Raw genomic sequence first — 17,447 nt, forward strand, 5'->3', positions numbered from 1 at the left:
TAACCTTTTATTTTTTGTTTCTATTGTTGTTGCTTTGCTATTAGCATTTTCAACCAGAGACACGAATCATAAAAACTTAATGAATTAATTTCACACATTTCCCATACCTATCTACCCTTGGTTAAAAGGTATAAATCCATTAATATTTCTTAATGACAAGATGGAAGAAGAATTCTCTAAACTAAAAAACTTCAAAGATTGATAATAACCCAGTGTATACAGTCCCTATTTAAATATATACTTTAGTCTGCTTGATAATTATCTCTATATGCATATCATGAGTGTGTTTAGAGACAGGAGTATTGCAATAATATTTTCCACACACAGAGCAATTTTGCTCTAAAAAGCTCTAAGCAGAAGGTAAACCAGATGGCCTCCCTTTAATGTGTATTCTTTGTGTTCTTTAAAAATTACTATTTTGGAAAATAAAGCTTTGGTGATCATACTTAAGGGTTTCTGGTGTGCAGGCTGGTGCTGTACCTGGGATATGAATCTGTGTCCTTTACAGTGCCTCGTTGGAATTTCTCTGTGTAAAAAAAAAGTAGTCATGGTTTGAGTAGATTTCATAAGTTAGTGAATATACAGACTAAGAGGTCAGAAGGCATTTTCCTAGACAGTTGATCCTGTCTCCCCTTCACTGAAATACTCAGCAGACGACAACACCTTTTTCTCAAAATTGGAAACTGTCTGTGCACTCTAACCCCCACTCTCTGTGCTTGTCTTTCAAATAAGCCACTTTCTTTGCTGCCTTTGTGTCCCAAAGCTGCATGCACACTTGCCAAAGACACCTATCACGAGTCTTTGTGGAAAGGCTTTAGTTATATTAAACAAAGGAAATAACTCAGCTGTGTTATCAGAAACAGGAGGGAAAGTGGTTTGCTTTGCATGTGTTTTTGTTTTCAGTCCCCTGGCTGACCTATAGGAAAGTACATTGCACTTGATGGCTCCCAAGGCTGGCTGCATTTTGGTTTTAATTGCAAATCCCAGACATAATGAATCTAACACTGGGGAATAAATGCCATGTCAATATGTTCCACAGTTTTGGAACAGAGGACTTTGCTCAGTTTGGGAGATTAGTACCCTAAATTTAAGATTCTTATTTTCTATTAAATTATTCTGTATGTGCTTCCTCTCCCCCTGGATTTGTGCTTTATGGGAGAGGTTATGTTAGTGATCCTCCTGAGGCTAAATTATCTTAAAGTGGTTTCTAAATTGTGCATGTAATTGCAAATTAAACAGTAGCCCAGTGCCCACAATATCAGCTTGACTGCTTTTGCAAAATTTGTGATTTAATTCTTAGCCATGAGTTCCTCTGAATTTTGCCCAGAAAAAAGGGGGGTATTCTTTTCTCTTATCACACCTACAGTTTTATTTTCTTTTAGAAAAGGACTATTCTGTTGTACATTTAAAATGGTTTTATGATAAAGAAAATTTATATGAATGAAGTGTGTTATTATAAAAGGTGAATATTGAGTATATATTGTATTTGTTTCAAAATTTATTTTCATTGAGAAGTATCTCAGTACACAGTATGTAAGGTTCATTGTTGTACTCTCAACACTTGAAAGGCTGAGGCAGGGGGATAATAGTAAATTTGAGGTCATTCTGGGCTACGGAGTGATAGCCTATCTTACAAACACATAAATAAATACATTAATTATTAAATATATAGTTAAGTAAAATATAGAAAATAATGAGAGTGTCTCATTTTATCATACAACAAGAAGGAGAACCTCGCCCATAAAGAGTAAGTACAGTTTTAATAGATCTTGATTCCATTATAAATACAGTGATGCAACTGAGAAACCGAGGTTTTGAAGAGTTAGACAAAACAGGCTTAGAGAATTTGTGTGGACTAGGAACAGATGCAGTCCAAGTAGGACTTAACCTTGAGAACTTGAAGGCAAAAACTGAGGCCGTGGCTTGGGAAGACAGGCAGATGGCATATTGCATTTCCAGTTAAATTAATTCCTAAGCCTTTCAGGACCTTTTCAAGAATGCAGAAAGCATCCCCCAAAAGAACATTTTAGAAGTTATTGTTAAATGTGAGGATGTGGATTCATTCTGCAGTCAGTGAAATATCAACAAAGCTCTTTGCTCACATTCCCTGTACAAGTGTTTGTCTGATAGTGTGAGAGGTGAGAGTGCAAACCTGGCTCTATTCTCCTTGAGGAATCAGGTGGCTTGAGGCTGTTTACTGAGCTCTGGCTTCAATCTATACAATCTACTTATAATAATATTTTTAATTTATTGTTCTCACTGATGCCACCTTGTATATGCATATTTTCTTAATAATTAGCATTTTTCTTTTTTCTTACTAAAATTCCATTTATTTTTCCCGATTTCTTATCTGAAGGAGTAGGAAAAAAAAGTATCTAAAGTAAAAAGTAGATGTTAGGGTCACACTGCTAAATACAGTGTGCCAGACACCTGTTTCTGGCAGCCTGGAATCACCCATGGCTCATGCTGTTCCTCTTTAAATAACTAGAAAACTTGACAGAAGAGAGGAAGCAACTGTTTTCAGATTTTGTAACAGTTGGTATTTCTGGAATATGATTACAGAAGGAAAGGAATCAAATGAGGTGAGCCTTTAGGTGGTCTTGGCTTTCTCAGACACGTATGGCACAGAGACTGGGAAACCCAGGCACAATGTGGCAGATTTCAGACATAGGAGTCCCATGCGCCTGGCTTCACAGGATATCAAAGCAGAAGGAAACATGTAAAGCTTGGATGTCTTTGTACAGTTCTCTCTGCATCCTTTCCTCAGTTCTTATCCGTCCACTTGCAGTGTGGACCTCTAAGAGGTCAGGCACAAACACCTGCCATAATGTGACTGACGGTAGAACCTTTAAGGCACAGACAGAAGTTGTGTATGTGCAAAGATAGGTTTTAGATGTTTTCCTTTATCCCTCTAAACTTTATTTACTGAGTCATATTGAGATTGGAACTTTAGGGTTTGTCAAGCCTATCTAACCAATTTGCCAAGGGATCTGCCATATTGACCTCTTGAGTGTCAGGTAGGCCACTGTACCTACTGTCTTTTGCATGGTTGTTGAACTTGATCCTCACAATTGTATGGCAAACACTTTATCCACTGAGCCATCTCACCAATGACAGATAATTTTTAAAATAAGGGAAAACTATACTTACTCTATAGTCTAGTGAGTTAGCTTTGGCATATTTACACAAAATACATTACAATGTATAGTTATAACAGTACAATGGTCCAAGTCAGCTCAGTTTCTAAAGCTAAAAACTTGGAAGAGAATATGTATTTCATAGTGAAAAATATTCGTAGTGAAAATGTATAAACAAAGTTGATTGGATGCATACATGGAACACTAATTAATTAATTGCTATTCTAAAGATATTTATATTAACAATATAATTAAACCTTAAGAATGTTGTGCTGAATAAATGAAACCAGATACAAAATGTAACAGCATGGCCTTTTATTTATAGAAAATGATCAGCTAGGAGTCTAATATTTGACAGAGAACTGACCAGATATTTTCGTGGGTGATGGATAGAGATAGGATCCCTTCAAAAACAATGTGGGAGTTTTGGCAATGATGGGAATGTTTTTATGCATTGATCTTGGTAGGAGTCACATGGGCATAGGCATTTCTAAAAATGTTTTGACCACACAATTAAAATGAGTGCATTACAAATCTAATGAGCAAATGTTACTCACAGAAATAGAATGTTTTATTTTTTTCCATTAGAAGCAGAATGGCTACTGTGGTGGTGATTAATGTGCTCTTCTTTGAGGGCTTTCTTAGGATCTGGAAACAAAGCTGCAGTGAACATTTCCAGATATCTTAGAGCTTTATCTGTTGCAGATATAGCACACTTTCCAAGGCAGAATAGATGCTTCCTCTATCCCTGGGTGTCTCTCTCTGTCTCTTTGTTTCTGTCTCTTTCTCTGCATCTCTGTCTCTCTCTTTCTCTCTCACTTGAAGACATCATATTCTCTATGTAGTTCATCAGGCCAGCTCTGAACTCACAGAGTTTCTGGCTGTTTCTGTTGCCTGAGATCTGGGATTAAAATTTTACACAGCCACACCCAGTACTGATTCTCTTTATAAAAGAAGAGAAATTGATATTGCTGTATTTCAATAGGACCAAGTTACAGACTCCTTCCAGTACTGTCTTTGATCTAGCTTCCTCAGGAAACCTATTTTGTGACGTTGTCAAAGGAAGACAAGAAAGAAGTGACCTTAGTGCCATTTCTAGAACAAGCATGTCTTGGAACTGAAGACCAAGAGTTTAGATTTTCATTTCTTGAGCACAGGATCATAGACTGGATGATATTTGGCATACTTAGAAAGTTCTTGACAGTTGATAGCTGCTAAGGGAGAAGGAATCAGTTTTTCTCAGAGACTTGGCTCCTGAAAGACTAACCATCTCCAGTAGATGGCGCTATATCCATGTACATGTGTATGGGCAGCACTAAGTGGACTCTGGGTTTAAATGAAAGAGCACATGATGTTGGGAGTGAAAAGGAGTGGTTGGGGTGGGTAGGGGATAAATTGTAAAGAAGGAATAGGGGGGTCAATATAATCAAAGCAGACTGTGTGCATATATAAAATTCTCAAAATTAAAAATAAATAAAAAAACTGGCTTTCCAGACCTTTCTTATCCTTGGGCCTCAAACAAATATCATCTTTGCTTTAGTTTGCTTTTTTTTTAATTAATGAAGAGTGTGGCAGACAGCTTTCCCTCTCTCTCAGTGCAGAGCACAGGTGACATGCTTCAGAAGTCTGTTCCACGTACCTTGACCGTAAGGGATGAGTGAATCCTTTGATTTATATCATTTGTTTATTATAGCTTTTTTGAACAGGGATATATAGGAAGAAAGAGACAAAATATTCATGAGTTTTCTAACTAGAGACAGTTTGATGTTTTGGAAAATATGACAGAATTTATACATTGGTATAATTATATATTCTCTGTTCTGTGTAGACATTATCCAGATGTATATCATACTGTATTCCAAGTCAGTTGAGCTCTCTCTGACTTGGAATGTGGCAGATCTAAGCTTACGTCCATTATCAGATGGGCTAGTAAACAGGCTTATTGCTAAGCACACATGCATGGCAGAGTTACAGAAGCAGATATTTTGAGTTCACTTCAAATTGTGCGCTTGTTGCAGAGTCTTCTTCTTGGAATTGTTATTTCATTGTACAAATTGGCAAATGGCTTTTCAGAATATCTATGCAGTCTATAAAATACTTTATGTGTCTTGTTAAATACTCTTGCATCTTAAATGTTTGGAAAACCTGGCATTGCTGTTTTCAATATATATCTCACATATACATATCTATGTAGCTATGATTATTAGACTAGTTTATGCATATAGTCTCTGCATTTTTATGTGTATTATTCTTTAATGATCAATGATCATATTTCTGCTGCACACATAAATGTTTTCATTTTTCTATAAATTCATAGGCTATTTCTTTTTAAGTCAAATTTATGGTGTATGGTGTTTGTTCTCAGCTTGAGTTATTTATGGATAATTGTTTTGTATAGTCTGATTCATTACTTATTTCAAGAGACTTCAGATTCATTTCAGTTGTCTAAACTCAAACCATTATAAATAATAACTCCTTTATATATTACAATTTTAAGAAAATTTTATGTATTAGGCCTAGAACTTGACTTCTAAATTTTATCAAACTTCCTTCATTAATAAAAACAAATTAAATGTTTTTATATGTCTGCAATTTATTTTGGGGGAATTGTCAATTATAATATATAAATCTGCTATGATTAGAGGTCTCAAAATAACTTTTCCAGATATTGAGAACACAGTTGAATATTTATTTGAAATTCTTATTCAAAATGAGAAATGGTTGTTTAGTAGCACTGGAAGATACGATGTTGGTCAGCATTTACTTTGAAAATATATTATGATGCTTTACTCAGTGCGTCTAGATTTTAAATAAGCAACAGAATGGAAGATTGTTGAGCTAATGCAGTTAAATGTCAGGCATCCCATGAGCTACAGTAGATAATATATTTTAAGATTCAGTGGTTGAGAAGTTGACACTGGAGTTGACTTGTCATTGCTTGTTCTAGCCCTTACTAGTTCACAAGCAGACAGCTAACCTTCCATTGTGGGATTTCTTCTGACTAGATGGAAAATTCAGAGTTTGAGATATTCACAGTTAGTGACCGAATTATACTGGTCTTAAAGGTTCACTGCTACATTTTGAATTTGTTGCACTGGCTACAAGATTATTTACCCTTTGTATTTTCAAGGATTTTAAGTCACGCTGGCCACAAAATTCTGAATTAAAATTATTAAAATTAAAATCAGAAAAATTATTACTGTCTTTACCTGAATTAAGAAAATCAAAATTTTAACTAGGTGTATATATGAAAGGTTTTGCTCTTTTTGGAGATAATTTGGTCTGATATTTCAAGTAGACAGAAACTCAGAGGTAGGAGGCTTTGGATTTTGTATGATGTAGAACAACTGGACCACTTGTCAGAATTCTTCAAAGAGAAAATTATAGAATCTTTGGGTCTGGGCAGTTGTGGTAGAGTGGAAAATAAAAAAACTAAAATAAAAGATGAAGATGTCAGAAAGCAAGAGCTGAGGATTACAGGCACAAGGGTTAGTAAAACGTAATTCCAGCAACTTCAGAATTGTGTTAGAGTGCAGTTGTTGGCTTTGTCTTCCTGGGAGAGCATTGAAAGAAGAGAGAAAAGGAAAGGACGGCAGATTTTCTTTTTCTTTTAAAGTCACAGTGAGTGATGTTCAAAAATGGGAAAGACTTCATTCCTTTTCCCTAAGTCACCTCTGAAGCACCAAGATTTCATTGACTTGTTCTTCTCTTACTGTTGCTGTAGCCAAGTGATAGCTAAAAAACAAGATTGAGGAGTGTGTATCCCTTAGAGTCAATATACGTGAGATGCATTGGTATTTCATGCTTTAAATTTTGTACTGAGGATAACGTTTGGAGATGCACACCAGTAAATGCCAGAGACCAGTCTTGGGCAGAGACCAAAGTACCTTTTTTACTTGTCTGTGCAACATTTGGTATCTGACCAGTAGGTTGCACAAAAACAGCAAATGATAAAAGATAGGTCAGAGTGACTATTTATTTGAAGTGGACCTGTGACCCATAAACCTGGGGAGACATCAAGAGCATCTGAAATCCTCACCTGGGTGACATCATTGTTGGGGAGCACATATTTGTGCAGCCAAAGATGAGATGTTAAAAGAGTCACAGTGGAAAACACAGGCCAAGGCATGAAGACCTTTCTATTGCAAATACAAAAACTTTAAAGACAGGATAGTTATCCAAACTGTGTCATTGATCCCATGTTTTTGAAATTGTATTCTGGTGTTAGTAAAGAGTAGAGACTTAAAAAAGAGGGCACCAGAAAAAGATTTCTGCCAGGAGTTTTGGTGACATCAAAGAGAAATATGAAGTTCTAAAGAACAGAAGAACTGCAAACAAAGTGAATATTTTAGCTTAAACAGAAACCAAAAAGAAAAAAGTTCATATTTTTGTGGAGGTGATTGGCAGGATCCAGGCTAAAGTAGTGAATCCTAAATTTCAGGAGAACCATGTGGAATAGAATAAGTTGAGACATAGGTTCCTAGAGCAGTTGGTTATCACAAGAGTGAAAATTTTTACATTCTTTTTTCTTGGTAGAGGTACCCAAAACCAGTGTTTCTTAGCAACATGCTTTAGGGCATAGTTATAATATCGTGAGTTGTTCAGCTATATGCTGAGTTTTGTGTTATCATCATTTCCCCAACAGTGATACTGAGAACTCATCTAAGTTATAAAGAAAGTAACTGATGTAGCTGTGTTTTGAGTTTGGTATATATTTTTACAATCCTACATCATATTTAGTTTTGATTTCTTCAGGCATCCTCTTGCTGTATAGTTGACGCCAGTCATGAACTGCCACTGTACCACTCACTTATTTTGAACTTGTGGACGCCAGTCATGAACTGCCACTGTACCACTCACTTATTTTGAACTTGTGGTCTTCCTACCTTCTGCTCCCCCCCTCCCGCCCAAGTTTGGGGATATAGACTTGTGCCAAGAGACTAGCTCTCCAGGTGCCCTTGATCTTAGCAAGGTGTCATTTGTGAAGGCCAGTTCCAGCCTAGAGATCTGGACTTAGGAATCACTAATATTGTGGAACAGGTGAAAGCACTGTCTTAAAGACAGGATTGTGGCTCACCCATGATGTCCATAGAGTACCGAGACTGCACACAATCAGGCTATTTAAAAAGAGGAAAGGAGATAGGGGTAAGAATTAATGACTTCAGAGAATGGAAATCTGAATAGGAAAGGCAAATCAGATGTTTGTTTTGTTCTTTACCTCCTTTTAAAGGCAAGGAAATCAACAATTATAAAATCCTTTTTGTTAGCCAGAAATAGATATTTAGAGGTACTGGTGAAGTTTGCTGGAGTGGCTTTCACTGCGTTATTTAGAGAAGGAATTGGAGACCTAGGGACTTGGAAGAGTTGGAAGACTGAATTGGTAGTTTCCACTGTGCTGTGTGACCTTAACTGACATCAGAGGGCCTGAAAGACACCTGGTGGGTGGAATGTAAAGTAAAGGGTTTTTGTTTGTTCTTTTCACGTGTGAGACAAGATCACATTTATGTGGATTTTAGGGTAATCTGTGTAGAGAGTAATTTTAAGCAAAGCAAAATCATAATATGAAGTGTTTCTTAAACTTCACAGAACGCTGTACATCCATGGGCATACCAAGTTGGATTTCACAGTCTGGCATACTGCAATTGAAAAAGCAGCAGGGACAGATGGTAGCGCACTACAAGATCAGCAGCTCTGCAGAAATGACGTCCCCATTATTGTGAACAGCTGCATAGCATTTGTTACACAGTACGGTATGTATCACAGGACGTCTATTCAACTCCTAGCACTGAGTGGTGCCTCCATGGGAACGAATCAGTGCCTGTTCCCTTTGTGAGGACACCAGTGAAGGGACTAAGAGCACAGGCGCTGCTCCGCCGCTCCCAGTCCTCCCAGCCACACTCATTGACACCGGATAATCCTTTCCCACAGCTATGTTGGTCCTTCATGTCTGTGAAAATGCTATGTAGCCCATTAAATAAAATAGCATAAAGTACATAAAATTACTAAAGACTGCTTTTAGTGGTAAAAATTTGAGAACAAAGCCAACCGTAACTCACCATGCTTGTGTGTGGGTTTTAGAAATAGCAAAATCATGGGGTAATATACAAAATGATGTCCTTTCTGTTAGCAAGCAAAAAATAAATAATTAATTAATTAAACAGGTGGGTGTTTATTTCATTTATTGCGCAATAGTCAGAGTTTTATATTAAGGATGATCATTCATTTTAATGATTAGATTATTTGCTACAGATGCATTTATGAATACTTAGCAGACAAAAATTTGATCTATAGCTACTTTATCAATTTTGATTTCATGTGATAGGTGTGTTTTTAAAGTTTACCTGGAAAGTAATCTTTGTCTTCATTTTTGTTTTTAAATTATCATCGATCTTCAAAGGATACATACGTCATTCATATGTCTAAAAGATATAAAGTATTTATTCATTTATTAATTTATTCATTCACTCATTTGTCTGTTTGTTTATGTGACTCTTTGTTCAGAACCAGGGCCTGTGCACGTCAGGCTAGTGCCCTGTTGCTTATATGTACTTTGACGTGCAGATTGAATATAATGTGTTTTTGACTTTTTAGAAGATAGATAAGTGACATTTATGCAAAAATAAGTCAGATGTAGAAATGAATAAAATGATAGTATTTCCAAAGTTGTATTAACTTTTTATTTTCTTAGAGTTATAGGTGCTTGTGGTGTTTTAAAGAAGAAATAAAGAGTGAGAAAAACATAGTAAATGCTATGTGTTGTTAAGAAGTGTGCAGGCAGAGTGAGCAGGTCCCCTTGGATCTCACTCTATCATGTATGAAGCTGCTGACATGATAGATGACAATCTGTCAGAAATAAGCATTCTGATAAAAAGGTTTTTTCAGAAATTGAATTTATAATGTTTTATATTTATTTATAAAAAACTCTTCGGCAAGAGTGTCATCTTAAGTATTTTACTTCAAATAAAATCCAAGTTTTTTTATTTTCAATATTCATTGTGTTTGTGCTGTATGTATACTGAGATTATTCACATAATCGTGTGTGTGGCCCTTACTATAGGGATTTCTTTGCTACCATAGTGCACTAATATGTTTCTTACCTGCTGCAGTCCTCTTTATTTGAGAAACGGTTGTATTCGTGTACTGTGTTCATCCATGTTAACTTGGCTGCATTTCACAGGGATGTGGGGGCACATACTGTGTTAGCAAGGGCATAAGCTTACAGGGAACTTTCACATCACATTAGTTTCATAGTGGCATAGCATCATTTTGAGCTGACTAATGATTAAACTAACACAGGTAGTCCCAGTGTAACCAATTGAATGTTTCTCTGGGGAAATCACAAGTTTCCTCATGGTGTTTATTTGAATTTAAAATCATTAAGCACTAGATGGTTTCAACTATATCCGGTATATTATAAGAACTTTACAACTAACACAGAGTGTATCAACTTCTACTCTAAAGTCATAAAGCCAATAAATGATTGTTTATATTTTTAGTAGAATATGGGATAAAACTGTTGTGTACTAAGTACCTACATTAAGATTTGATAGGAATTTGAGTGCTGCACAGAGCTCACAGGATGCAAGTGTCTGCCTAAGAGTCTCTACAGTAGTAATTATTTTGAATGTCTTAGCCTTTGGATTAAAATGTAAAGGCTAGTTTTCTGTGTTCTCCATGTTAATATTTTGAGCTTTACCAAGTTCAAAATGTATTATGGATTTAATCTTTAAATCAAGTATAGTAATTAAATTGTAGAGAAAGTTATTTTAACTTATATATACAATTATATTCAGTACTTTTAAACGTGTGTGTGTGTGTGTGTTGATGCTACAGCATGTGTATGTAGGTCAGAAGACAATTTGTAAGATTCACTTCTCTTCTGCCCATGGGTCCTTGGGATCAAATTCAAGGTTGCAAGCTTGAGAGCCAGAAGCTGTTAAAGTTGTTTAATTACTGGGTGTTAGAAATCCCCTTAGAAAGGGATGTTGTCTCTCAGGCACATAGTTAAAATTACTTCCTAGAATTTACTTATTTTTGTAGTAAATAGCCGTTCACCAAGTGCCTTTTGAGTTTTCCAATGTACTGTTCCTGCCAGTTTAAAGAAAAAAAACAGGACTTAATATCTGACTCTTTGACTTTTAGGGGCTCACAGATTTATGGCTTAAATACAAGCCCATGGGCAGATAGTTATATCCTGGGGTATAAGATTCTGTGATAGAGAGGTTCGTTGTTCTACAGTGTGCATGGCAGTTTTCTCCAGTGTAGAGCATATGATAGATAATTTTATGGTTTTCTGTTTAGGAAAATGTGTGTGTAGTTCAATGTGCCCAGAGTGTAGCATGCAAAGAAAGGACACATGCAAGAGGCATGAGGTTAGTCCAGCTCTGGTAGATTTTTAATTATAAAATTGTTTAAGTTTTGTATTCCTGCATGAGGAATATTGCCTCTAGATATTTAGGCTTCTGACAAGACTATCAGACCTATATTGTCATCATCAACATTGTAAAGACAAATTGGGCCTACATAAAAACAGGGCCAGCGAGCTTTATAATGTAATGAGGAGCCTAAGACACAGACAATAGCATATGACCAGAAGGAAGAGTGATTTTTGACATATTTTTAATGAAATGAGTTACAAAGGTTCTGATGTCATATAAGATAAGGAAAAAGTAAAACCATCTATTGAAATTGAGGAGATGGATTTTAAAATATGATTGGAAGGAAGCTGAGGAAAGGGGCAGAAAATTAATTTCTTTGGGGTTTTATCATTTCCTATAAGGTTTTAAATGGTATATGTGTCTGTCTGTGTATATATGATGGCATTTATATGTGTGGTGAATGAAATTTAAGAGATAAAATCCAGGTAAAGACAGGTATGCTATACATGGGGTGATAAAGCTGGATAGGTTCATGCAGGGAATTTTCTAAGGTGGTAGAAAGAGAATAGAATTAAGACTTGAAGAGCAAAATAGATAGAATACTAGAGAAATCATCCTGGAAGGATAGAAAATAGGCATAAGAGCATGAAACCACAAAAGGCCATAAGATTAACAGAATGTTGGCAGCAGATCCTTAGGGCTTCTCAAACGCTGCAAGTGATTGTCATTATCCAGAAACTGAAGGACATCTAGATCATACCATTGATATACATAATGACAGTGCTCCAGAAGATTGCCTGGAGTGACAGGAATCAGGGCACATAAAAAAGGACAGTGAATTTAGCCTGGCTTCACAAGGAGAAAGATCTGGGGAGGAAGCAAAGGACTTGTGTGTTTGTATCACCGCCACCATCATTTTTTGCCCCTGTTCTGCCACTAATCACTGCCTTGACTTTTATGGGTACCCGATGAGACAGTGAGTCAGGAACATTGGGCAAAGGTATAGGTGGACACAACAAAAATAATAGACAAATAAGTGTTGAGACTATGAGAAATGTTCTACAGAATTTTATACTGTTCTGTCCAAATGTAGGTAAGCTTTCTTTCTGAGACTGAGAAAATTCCTCTTGAGGTAGAAATGCCTTCGAAAATGATAATATAGAGAACTAGAGAGAGACCTGTGAAGGTTTGCCGAGGCTGAGGATCAGGTCGTTTATTCAGTGGGTTTTATTTTAAAATTGAGGGGTGCAAGGTTTTTAACTTCATGTTTGATAACTTTCTTTGTTCATGATCTCCACGGAAGAATCTGTTCTTTTCCTAACATATCAAAATAGGTTATGAGTTAAGATACTTCTCACAACTTTCTACATGTTTATCACAGGGTTAGGATGCAAGAACATTTATCAAAAGAATGGTGATTCTTCGCACATAAGTGAACTCCTGGAGAGTTTCAAAAAGGATGCAAGGAGTGTTAAGTTGCGAGCTGGAAAACATCAACTTGAAGATGTGACGAGCGTGCTGAAGAATTTTCTGTCTGACATTGATGATGCACTTCTCACAAAGGAGCTCTATCCATACTGGGTCTCCGCATTAGGTAATGTCCTGGGGTCAGCACGTTATGCCTACCTTCTAATTTAATAATTAGGTCTTTCTTTTAAGTCTTCGATCATCTAAAAAGTACTAAACAGCATTTGATTCTCTTGTCATTTACCTACCTCTTGTTAGTATAACTGACAGTGTTTTTGTTCATTTTCTTTGGGTTCCACATAATAAGGTAAAGTTATGTTGTACCATAGAGAAACTTAAGGGATGAATCTATTAATAGACCAATGGTTAATAAATTCTTTATTAGGTCATGTTACTTTTGCTAAAAATTGTTTTGCACACATTAATTAAATAGTCTCCTTTGGTGAAGCAGTACAACAAAAAGAACATTTTAGTAGTTTTATCTTTTTCTGTTTTATAGATTTTATTCCCATACTTATAAGAAATAGAAGTATATCCCAGTACTCTGGAGGTAGAGACAGGTGACTCTTTGTGAGTTTGAGGCTAGTCTACAAAGACAGTTTCAGAAATGCTAGGGCTACACAGAGAAACTTTATCTGAAATAACAAGCAAACAGCAACAACAAAAAAACACAAAGAATTCTTGTAGTAGCATACCAATTATTTATAAAATACATGAATATTCTAAGAACACTGTTAATTCTTTTGAATTCTTTATAGTTAATTTTTAAATTTTCTTGTTTTTATTCACTTATGCAATCAATCTATTGCCCCATAATTGTTAAGTTAAAATGCTGCATTTTTGCATATTCAGTGTAGTGGAGACTATGGTACAAAATTGTATCACCCTTTCAATGTGTATTCTACTTTGATTTCAGTATCAGGATCATCTAAAGTTTCTATATTATGTTACCACATAATCAGCAGGAGCTGGCACAATAGCCAACTTGGACTTAGGTACTGCCCCAAGAATTGCAATCCCAAGATTGTGTTCATAATTGAATGATATACACAATGTATTTGATCATATTCTTTTCTCTCTCTCTCACCTCCTCCCAGGTCCTCTCTATATCCCCACCCACCCAACTTCATGTATTCTCTCTTTAGCTCTTTCTCTAAGTGAAAACATCAACAGCAGAATTGTGCACTGTGATAGCATGCATAAAAGACTTGCACAGGTTCAAACCAGACAAATTCCCAGCACTGAGATGGGATTGTACACATAAGGTCCCACCCCTAACCAAGAACTGTTTGTAATTGGTACTTTTTGGGAATGGGACAGGAAAATTGACTTTTTCCAATAGAGTATCATTGGCTACATCAAGCAAACTCCAGGGCAGGGTGCATTCCCAGGAGTAGATGGCCAGCACAAAATGGGCTCCATATATTTTGGTTTTTGTAATTTTTTTGTGTGTGTGGGTTTATGTGTGTATGTGATTTTATTTAGTAAATTACCCCAATTCTGAGCTAAACTGGTTGCTGTATAACCCTGCCCTGTGTGCGTGCGTGTGTGTGTGTGTGTGTGTGTGTGTGTGTGTATGTGTGATGTATGCACATGTGTTTGGGGAGGTATGCATACCATAAGTTGGTGTCAGGTCACTTTCCCAATCACTTCTGACCTTATTGTTTTGACTCTCGCTGAACTTGAAGCTTTCTAATTGACAGTATTGGCTACCTTGAAAGCCCAATCAATCTTGTTTCTCTGGCTGCCCATGCTAGAATTACAGGAACACATACCATGCCTGGCTATTGTACATGAGTGCTGATGATCTAAACTCAGGTATTTATGCTTGCACAGCTGGCATTCTACCCACAAAGACATTTCCTCTGCCCACTCACCATATTTTTTATATGACCTGGAATATTTCCCAAATTTTGTCTTCTAATTGCTTTCTTTTTTGGTAAATATCTGTTTATCTTTATAAAGTGCATGAAATGTCTTCTAGTAGAATTATTGCTTGATCTAAGTGTTATGATGTTAATTAGATTTAATTGAATAAATGTGATTGCTTCTAAAGCCATAAACTAGATGACGTGCAGGGGAATGTTTGGATTATCCTGGGATAGCAAATAATTCTAAATTTATTGGGGGATTTGGATATTTTCCCTTCTTGCTTTTCTGGAGTCATCTCTGGGCACCGCATTTCCTTTGATAGATCTTATGTGTGGCTTAAATGAGCACAAGAGACAACACTTGTGATTTTGAATAGGAATGTACTTGGGAAATGTGTCACAGTTCCTGCCTCCCTTGGGGATCTTATAGAACAGTTCAAGTGACTGTAGACATTTAAAGAATCTTTGGAATGTCCCTGACTCTTGAGTAATAGCTAGGTAGGCCTAAGCAGGAAATGGAAGCACCTTGCTTCCAAAGGTCACTGGGGATTGTACCAGGAAAGTAGTTGCAAAGTCAGCAGAAGTTGTTGCTCTGAAGAGTGGTTGGTACTTCCCATGTCAGCTAATACTAGTTTGAGTTGAACGGCCAGTGGAATCCACCTGAATTCTACAATGGGAAAAGTTCCCAGTTCTCAGTTACTTCAGAGATATGACTTCTACAGTTAAGAGGAGAGAGGGCAATCCTTTCTTATTTGTCTTTTGATGGACCAGTTAATTTCTTTTCATGACAAAGGCACAAGGCCCATTATCTCTGATATCTGAATTGTGGTGTGAAGACCTGTACATCACCTCTTTCTCATTGTCCCTCTTCTTTCCCTGAGATTTGAAGGCTGCCTGGCTGGTAACAGGCCCCTTATGAAGATCAAACAAATAGTGGAGTTCATAGTTCTGCGATGTCTTGTAGCTTTGGAAAGATATTTAGGGTTCCATAAGAAAAAGGGTTCAGAAATACCTTTTCAAATGCAATTGATGATATCCCTCTATTGTCAGATATAATATACCTTTGACTTAGATTTTCAATGTATAATGAACTTTGAATAATTTGTTAACTGTGCTCCTGTTAAGATGTAAAAGTCCATAAAAATAGGCTGTATAAAAGGAAAAAATCCTCTTGCCCTACAATTTTAAAAGTACTTAATTTTAAATGGGACATTATAAAAACTATAGTATATGACTATATGATGTGTAAATAGTTTGTTTGTTTTAGAATTATAGACAATTATGTAAAAAGTTTGAATGTTTACTCTTGAAACCTGATCGTATCATTTATATACTCATAATTTATTTAACAATAATATTGGCAGGTAACTTTTTGGTATAAATGGCTAGTTTAAATGTAAAGAATGTTCTCCCTAGATACGCAAGATGAACAAGAAAGAACTGAAAAATACAGAGCATTCATACGAACTCTTCCAGGGGTCAACAGAGCGACGCTGGCAGCTATAATTGAACACCTTTACAGGTTAGTGGACTCCTGAAGCTTATGAGCATTTTAGGGCAAAACCATTGTCAATATGTCACTGTCTTTGAAACTTAAAGTTGTGTAGCTGAGCTTCCATATCTTACACAAAGAATTACAAATCTTAAAAACCGTTACTTTACGCTATGTTTTTGTAATTAAGGTATAATTACAGTTGAGTATGATGGCGATGTTCTTAAATCAGTAAGAAATGGTTAATTGGATGCAGCTCCCCCACACCCTGCTCTGACATGTTGTTAATGAGCAGGACATTGAAAACTTTTCCAAATACAAAGTTGAAGAAGATAATGTGTTGTTTTATTGGTCAATAAATAAAGCTGTTTTGGCCAGTGGCTTAGTGGAATAAAACTAGACAGTAACACTAAACTGAATGATAAGAGAAATAAGGCAGAGTCAGTGAGATGCCATGTAGCCTCCTCAGGGGGAGACAGACACAGGAACCTTGTGGCATCTGGGTGCCTGGGAAACAGAGGAGCTGCATCTGACAATAGGCAGGAGGTCATGAAATGCTTTGTAAGTCATATTAGCTGTTTGGATTTTAAAAGAAATGACTGGTATAATCTGGTTCAGCATAGTATCTCCTGTAAAGGGAATCCTTGTGAAGAGACAGGAAAGCCTAACAAGGAAACATTTCCTTGGACTCTGATGAGAAGGTCAGCGTAAGACTGTGAGAAAACTGGTTATGAAATAAAGGGAACAGCATCACAATACCAAGAAGGAAAGAAAAAAATATGCAGTGTACACAGTTATTCCAGAAATTAAAGTAATCAGAGAAAATAAGTGTATTGACTGCTAAAGAGGTTCATAGAGGGATGATATGACCCTCTGTGATATGAGCATTACCGAAAGACGCTCAAAAAAGCCAGGAATTGGGTGAGGTCATCAAAAGTGGGAGTCACCTTGGATACAGTCAGATTGTTAAAGATTCTAATTCAATAGCTGCCCTGAATAACAGCTCAGTTCTGCCATCAGTAGCAGCCACTTAGTTCCGCTCACCACGTATTCATTATGCACTACAGAGTAATTAAAGCGAGAGTCTCCTACTGCGATTCTG

The 17,447-nt window shown here is 36.4% G+C and overlaps 1 protein-coding gene across 2 annotated transcripts in view; it reads left to right on the forward strand.

Annotated features, from left to right (window-relative positions):
• Arap2 (ArfGAP with RhoGAP domain, ankyrin repeat and PH domain 2) overlaps positions 1-17,447 on the forward strand; it is a 170,969-nt gene that overhangs the window by 103,370 nt on the left and 50,152 nt on the right. For both annotated transcript variants that reach the window (XM_087909032.1, XM_087909033.1), the window contains exons 20-22: positions 8,724-8,887; positions 12,897-13,109; positions 16,270-16,375. In XM_087909032.1, coding sequence (XP_087765158.1) covers positions 8,724-8,887; positions 12,897-13,109; positions 16,270-16,375 — 483 coding nt within the window. The remainder of the gene's footprint in view (positions 1-8,723; positions 8,888-12,896; positions 13,110-16,269; positions 16,376-17,447) is intronic.

This window comes from Myodes glareolus, chromosome 8 (assembly GCF_982192425.1).
Source record: "Myodes glareolus chromosome 8, mMyoGla1.1, whole genome shotgun sequence".
In the NCBI taxonomy this organism is placed as follows: domain Eukaryota; kingdom Metazoa; phylum Chordata; class Mammalia; order Rodentia; family Cricetidae; genus Myodes; species Myodes glareolus.